At 36.4% G+C, this 6,000-nt stretch overlaps 3 protein-coding genes across 3 annotated transcripts; all 3 read right to left on the bottom strand.

Moving 5' to 3' along the window:
• Window positions 1-1,103: 1,103 nt before the first annotated feature.
• LOC105271434 (uncharacterized) lies at window positions 1,104-1,976 on the bottom strand. The gene is made up of 2 exons (XM_011312987.1): window positions 1,588-1,976; window positions 1,104-1,509 (listed from the first exon to the last, which is right to left on the bottom strand). The coding sequence occupies exons 1-2, from the start codon at window positions 1,974-1,976 to the stop codon at window positions 1,104-1,106; spliced, it is 795 nt and encodes a 264-aa protein (XP_011311289.1).
• A 487-nt stretch (window positions 1,977-2,463) lies between these two features.
• LOC105271435 (odorant receptor 42b-like) lies at window positions 2,464-2,890 on the bottom strand. The gene is made up of 3 exons (XM_011312988.1): window positions 2,843-2,890; window positions 2,600-2,755; window positions 2,464-2,517 (listed from the first exon to the last, which is right to left on the bottom strand). The coding sequence occupies exons 1-3, from the start codon at window positions 2,888-2,890 to the stop codon at window positions 2,464-2,466; spliced, it is 258 nt and encodes an 85-aa protein (XP_011311290.1).
• Window positions 2,891-3,133: 243 nt separating this feature from the next.
• Window positions 3,134-4,248, bottom strand: LOC105271410 (uncharacterized). Its single transcript, XM_011312949.1, has 2 exons — window positions 3,623-4,248; window positions 3,134-3,542 (listed from the first exon to the last, which is right to left on the bottom strand). The coding sequence occupies exons 1-2, from the start codon at window positions 3,985-3,987 to the stop codon at window positions 3,134-3,136; spliced, it is 774 nt and encodes a 257-aa protein (XP_011311251.1). The 5' UTR covers window positions 3,988-4,248.
• Window positions 4,249-6,000: the final 1,752 nt, after the last annotated feature.

The following is a 6,000-nucleotide window of genomic DNA, read 5'->3' on the forward strand; positions in this document are numbered from 1 at the left end:
TTTTAAAAATTATTTTTGGCAAAAGCGTACTTAGAAAAAAATTGTATATCTACAAATATTATTGCTAATATATTTTATATTGTTTCATGAATTTTTGTTAATTAAAGAATCCATTCGGAAGCACAAATGATCCATAAATCGACATACATTGCTGCAAGCAGCTAGAGAAAGTACTATAACATGACCACTGGTAAAAACAACAGGTCGTAATGTCCGAGCCATCATAAAAACTAAATAACGCCTAGCCCGATTGGACAGCAGATACCAATTCAAATCATAAATTCCAGCAGATAAATTTTCACACTGAAATAAGAGAAAAAGATAATCCATCGTTGCACTTGTGCACATTCTTCACACGCAATTATTTATATTCATTACTTTGAAAGTTGCTTCATTAGCAACGGCGCACAGTGCCGAAATTTGCATGAGCATGCACATAAAATACAGTAAGAAAAATAAAGCTTTCGTAGAGAGAAGTTGTACTTGCGACAGCATGAAGATACTGACGCATATGATGATTGAACTCGCTGTGTACTGAACGAAAATTACACCTTTGTACAGCTCATTTATTCTCTCCGCTATTCTAGAATCGCTCGGCAAATGGTACATACATACAGAATTCAGGATTCATAATAAACGAGTAACTTTGTGAAGAATTATCACTTGGTTTCATTACGAGGGGTTATTCATTGATAAAATGACGCTAAATCTGTCCTGAAATCATGGGAACCCCCGGGAAATCATGGAATCAATGAAATAGGAATTCAATAATTTTCATTGATTTCATATAAAATTACTTGCAATCACTTGAAATAATTTTAAATCATCTAAAACGATTTTCAATAATTCCAAATAATTTAAAATCATTTAGAATAATTTAAAACCATTTAAAATAATTAAATAATATAATTGAAATAATAAACCACTTGATATTTAAAATCCTTAAAAATCGTGAAATCAGGAGAAATTTTCTAAATAATCAAATTCAATTGAAATCACGTACAAAAAATCACAGATAATAGGAAAATGATTGTATCATTATATTTGACTATAAATAATAATGATCACTGTACATAATATTTGACAATAAATAATCCCCCGTGTTATCCAACATACTCAAAAATTGCTCGATGATACTTCACGCAGTCAACAATTCGCCTCTCACAAATTTCCATTGCTCCAAAAATATCTTCGTGAGATTTCACGATCGCAGTCTCCAATTCACCAACAGCCTTTTCCAATCGATCTCTCAGGATATTGAACTGGGCACATACGAGCATGAAGAATCCTAGCAGAGCCGTATCAAAACCACAGGCTACATTAGCCACAAAAATAACAACAAGTAATTGTAAACAAAATGTCAACCAGTAGAAGATAGGTGTCGAATAATTATAGGGTATCCAAGCCTTATAAGGCAGATCACCATAGGGAATATCTTGAAAGAATACGGAGATGGTCATGGCCCACACGGAAGCTTCAACGACTCCCCCATAAATCCACGAGATCAATCTTCACAGGACACAAAAATTCCAGATTAATCCACCAGTTATTAATGCCGATAATAAAATCCTGAGAATGCTGGCTCACCTGATGCGACCGATGAACTCATCCAAAATCACTTCCTCATCGGTATTGATCGGCTTGTGGGGATGACCCTCCAAGGTCGTGATCAGCGCGATGATCTCGGATTTTTTCATTAAAATCATATCAACCTTGACACAAACAACGATAGCCGTGAGCAGCATGAAAGAGCTATCAGAAAAATCCTCAACACTGTCAACAATTGTGAAGAGACTGATGGATTCAGTGACGCCGAACCAGTAAAGTGCACCGATTATTGAAATTGTGTAGATCCTGTAGACTCTGGACTTCCAGGAGTTTGAGGACCACTTGACTGGACACCACAAGCCAATGTACTGGAGATGATTGAAATTCTCTTTGAGCAATGACATTGTCTCAACCATTTTCTCCACCATTTCTTTAACCTCTTCACCCTCTTCAGGTACTGAAATACAATGCGAGCCCTTCGACGAGGCAGTCAGTGATCTCCAATGTACTTCATACAATATTCATTACCTCATTATCTCCAGATGTCAGTACTCCCTCCGTATTTTCATCCCCTCAGTGAAAAAGGGGTGATATTGTCGCTGGAAAAAAACATTTTTCACCCCTTCAACAGCACCGGGGATTCATCTATTATTGATCAGGCATCGATGAACGTCTATCCCCTCGCTGTGTACCTCCGCAGAAAATATCTAGTAGATGGAAATCATCTAGGGGATGCAGCGTGTTCTGGAAAGGTCTACAATCATCTCCACGGAGTTATTGTGATTGTGTAATTGAAACTGGTAATCAAAACTTTATTGAATCGGTAGTTAGGAGTATTGGTAATTGTCTAGTATACGATCATCACGGATAATTATTCAGATAATAATTTCTAGGATTCAGATATATTCTGGACTACTAATTGGAGTTCTGCTGGAGCATCGTGTACGCTGAATACGATCGTTTTAGGAGCTGAAATAATGAAAACAATCAGAAAAAATAGAACAAAGATTTGAATGTCGGAGCAATGGAGGTGAGTGAGGAGTTTATATACATTGCTGAAGGCATTAAGGGAAAGAACGATGACATGACCACTCATGAAGACAACCGGTCGCAATGTGCGAACCATCATGAGAATTAAATAACTCTTAGCACGACGGGGCAACAGGTACCAATTCATGTGATAAATACCGCTGGATACATTTTCACACTGAAAAAAAAAATAATTAGTTGCACGGAGTTGCGTTAATTGTTATTAAATTTAATTAATGATTGATGGTTGTCATGTGGGTTTTACTTCGAAAGTTGCTTCATTGGCAACGGCGCAGAGTACGGAAATTTGCATCAGCATACAGAGAAAGTACAACAGAAAAAATAATGATTTTGTTGAGAAAAGTGGTACTCGCGACAGCATGAAGACACTGACGCATATGATGATTGTACTCGCTGAGTACTGAACGAATATTATCCCTCTGTACAGATAATTTATTCTCTCCGCAAGTCTAGAATCGCTCGACAAATGTTACGTATGCTCACAACTCAACCTTTCTAATAGGTGAATTACTTTGAAATTAATGATTATTTGTCTTCATCCAACATACTCGAAAATCGCTCGATGATATTTGATGCAATGTTTAATTCGATTTTCACAAATTTTTGCTGCATCCGATGTCTCTTTTTGAGATTTCAATATTTCTGTTGCTTTAAATTCATCAATTGCTTTTTCTAATCGATTCTTCAACATGTTAAACTGAGCACATATAAGCGTGAAGAGTCCGATCAGCACCGTATCGAAACCAAAGGCTACGCTAGCCAGGAAAATAACGACAAGTAATTGTAAAGAAAATGTAAACCAGTAGAGGATAGGTGTCGAATAGTCATAGGGTATCCATGCTTTATATGGCAAATCTCCATAGGGGATTCCTTGAAAGAATACGGAGATTGTCATGGTGAACACAGAAACTTCTCCAAGTCCTCCGTAAACCGAGGAAATTAATCTTGACATCGCGGGAGCATAATAATTTCGAATTAATATTCCTGCATTGAACTCAATGAATTATGAGTATTATTGACTTACCTGATGCGAGCATTAAATTTCTCACAGATACTCTCTTCATCGGTGTTGATTGGCTCGTGGGGGTAAGTCTCGAATGTCCTGACCAGTGCCACAACTTCAGATTTTTTTGACAAAATCATGTCTATCTTGAAGCAAACGACTATCGTTGTTAGCAGCATGAAAGAATTATCAGAGAAATCGTCAATGCTATCAACAACAACGAACAAATTGACGAATTCGGTTATACCGAACCAGTAAGTCGCGGTTATTAGAAAAGCGGTGTAAAACCAGTAGGCCCTTGACTTGAAACTGTCAGTGGGCCAGACAACTGGCGACCAAAGTCCGATGATCTGTAGTTGAATGAAATTCTCTCGGAGTAACACCATGATGTGCACCACCGATCCTGGCAATATTGATTATTCTAACGAATTAATTTGACCTACTGTACCAGGAGGTTCGATATCCAATGGGGAATTCCTTCAGCTGTCAGCAGCGTTGAAGCTCCCTTTCCTAGATGCACCAGCCAGTACCATACAATGTGAACCCCTTCAACTGACGTACCAGTATGACACAACAGTCACCCAACTCCCGCCAACGCACTTCATATACAATTCCGCAGTCATTACCTTATTATCCCCAGATGTCGAAACTCCACGCGTACTTCCCTTCCATCTCTGAAAACGGGGTGATTTCAACGCTGAAAAGACATTTTTCACCCCTTTTCCAGCTAGACAGGACGACGACAATGAAAATTCATTTATTATTAATCCGGCGTTGGATGACTTGCGTCGTGTTACAATGTAATATCACTAAAAATGTCCAGTACCCACTGCAGCCGAGAGAGACTAATATACACCGTGAAGACATGAGGAAGTGGAATTCAAAGTAAATGGGGAAGTTCATACGACAATATTGCAGATGTAATCGAAACCAAGAGATATTCTCATATTACCGAAATCCATACCACTCATCACATATCGTACTTGCGAATTTATTGAACATGAAACCAGAAAATCCGACAATACTATAAACATTGAGGTTCAATCATTCCCACATAAATCACAGCGATATTCCTCTCCAAGATGTCATAGTTCTCCAATAAATCTCCAACAACCGGATGATTGAATCCCCTATAACGCAGATATTGTCTTCAGGTATTAATTAGAATTTTGCTGCAGCACATTGTAAGCGGAATACGAGTGCTTCACGAGCTGAAAACAATTCCAAATTAGTGGGCAGAAAAAATTTAAGATTATTATCATACATTACTGAAGGAGCTCAGAGACAGAACGATAATGTGACCACTCTTGAAGAAAACAGGGCGTAACGTGCGTACCATCATCAGACCTAGATATCTCTTGGCTCCATGACTCAGGTGATACCATTTTGTATTATAAATACCCATTACCACACTCTCACACTGAAACAACATAACTAACAGTTACCAATATCCCCCGCCAATTCACACCCAAAATTCACGTTTTTTAAATTCATTAACAAATTATCGATGAGATCAATGTAAAAAAATAAAACATTCTTACGTTTTGTTATTATTTATAAATAAAGTTTCAGGCTTAGCCCATCATTTCATGGATCTTCCACAAATTGTTGTGATTGTTTATAAAAATTTAGGAAAAACGAAGAAAAATGCGCACCAGTTTAAAAATTCGGCATTATTTAATGATAAAATCCAAAAATTTTATAATTTTTATGATCCCATAGTAAATTTTCTTATAAAAATGAAAAAACTTGAATTTTGGGTGTGAATGGGTGCAGAACACCCTTGGAATGTATTTTTATAATGCGAGGGTTTTATTACTTCGATTGTCGCTTCATTCGCTGAAACGCAGAGCAGAAATATTTGTGACAGCATGCATATGAGGAACAAGATGAAGTACATGCATTGAAAAGAAAATAATGGCATTTGCGACAGCATGAAGATGCTCAGACATATGATTATGCAGCTCGCCATGTACTGCACGAAAATTATGTTGCTGGAGATGGAATTTATCTTCTGGGATATTCTGAAATAATTTTGGAGTGATAAACACATGATAGATATCTTCTCCATTATTTGTTAATAGAAATAATTATGTAATTATCGTTATTATTTTAATTATTTGTTAATCCTATTTGGACGAATATGAAGAATAATTTCTATGAATTGTTCATCGGGAGCTGCCATGAGTGAACCGAAGAAATAAAAAAGTTATTGTCGATATCTTCTCGTTTTTCATGTTTTATTATTATTCTATATAATTATCTATATAAATTGAATTAAATTATATAAAATAATGGAGATGTAAAAAATTGTAGGAATTCAATGAATTCTGGATAAATTCATAATTATCTTAGGTTCTCTGTGAATTTTTACAAAAATAGAGACAGGACTTTAATTA

The sequence above is a fragment of the Fopius arisanus genome, unplaced genomic scaffold (assembly GCF_000806365.1).
Source record: "Fopius arisanus strain USDA-PBARC FA_bdor unplaced genomic scaffold, ASM80636v1 scaffold00109, whole genome shotgun sequence".
Lineage (NCBI taxonomy): Eukaryota > Metazoa > Arthropoda > Insecta > Hymenoptera > Braconidae > Fopius > Fopius arisanus.

Excerpts from the sequence above, each read along its gene's own strand:
- LOC105271434 (XM_011312987.1), bottom strand. The coding sequence starts at position 1,976 with ATGGTGGAGAAAATGGTTGAGACAATGTCATTGCTCAAAGAGAATTTC. Across the intron at positions 1,510-1,587 it reads GAGTTCATCGGTCGCATCAG|ATTGATCTCGTGGATTTATG; the intron begins GTGAGCCAGCAT and ends TGTCCTGTGAAG.
- LOC105271435 (XM_011312988.1), bottom strand. The coding sequence starts at position 2,890 with ATGCAAATTTCCGTACTCTGCGCCGTTGCCAATGAAGCAACTTTCGAA. Across the intron at positions 2,756-2,842 it reads CCAATGAAGCAACTTTCGAA|TGTGAAAATGTATCCAGCGG; the intron begins GTAAAACCCACA and ends TTTTTTTTTCAG. Across the intron at positions 2,518-2,599 it reads CCCTTAATGCCTTCAGCAAT|CTCCTAAAACGATCGTATTC; the intron begins GTATATAAACTC and ends TCATTATTTCAG.
- LOC105271410 (XM_011312949.1), bottom strand. The coding sequence starts at position 3,987 with ATGGTGTTACTCCGAGAGAATTTCATTCAACTACAGATCATCGGACTT. Across the intron at positions 3,543-3,622 it reads AAATTTAATGCTCGCATCAG|ATTAATTTCCTCGGTTTACG; the intron begins GTAAGTCAATAA and ends CGCGATGTCAAG.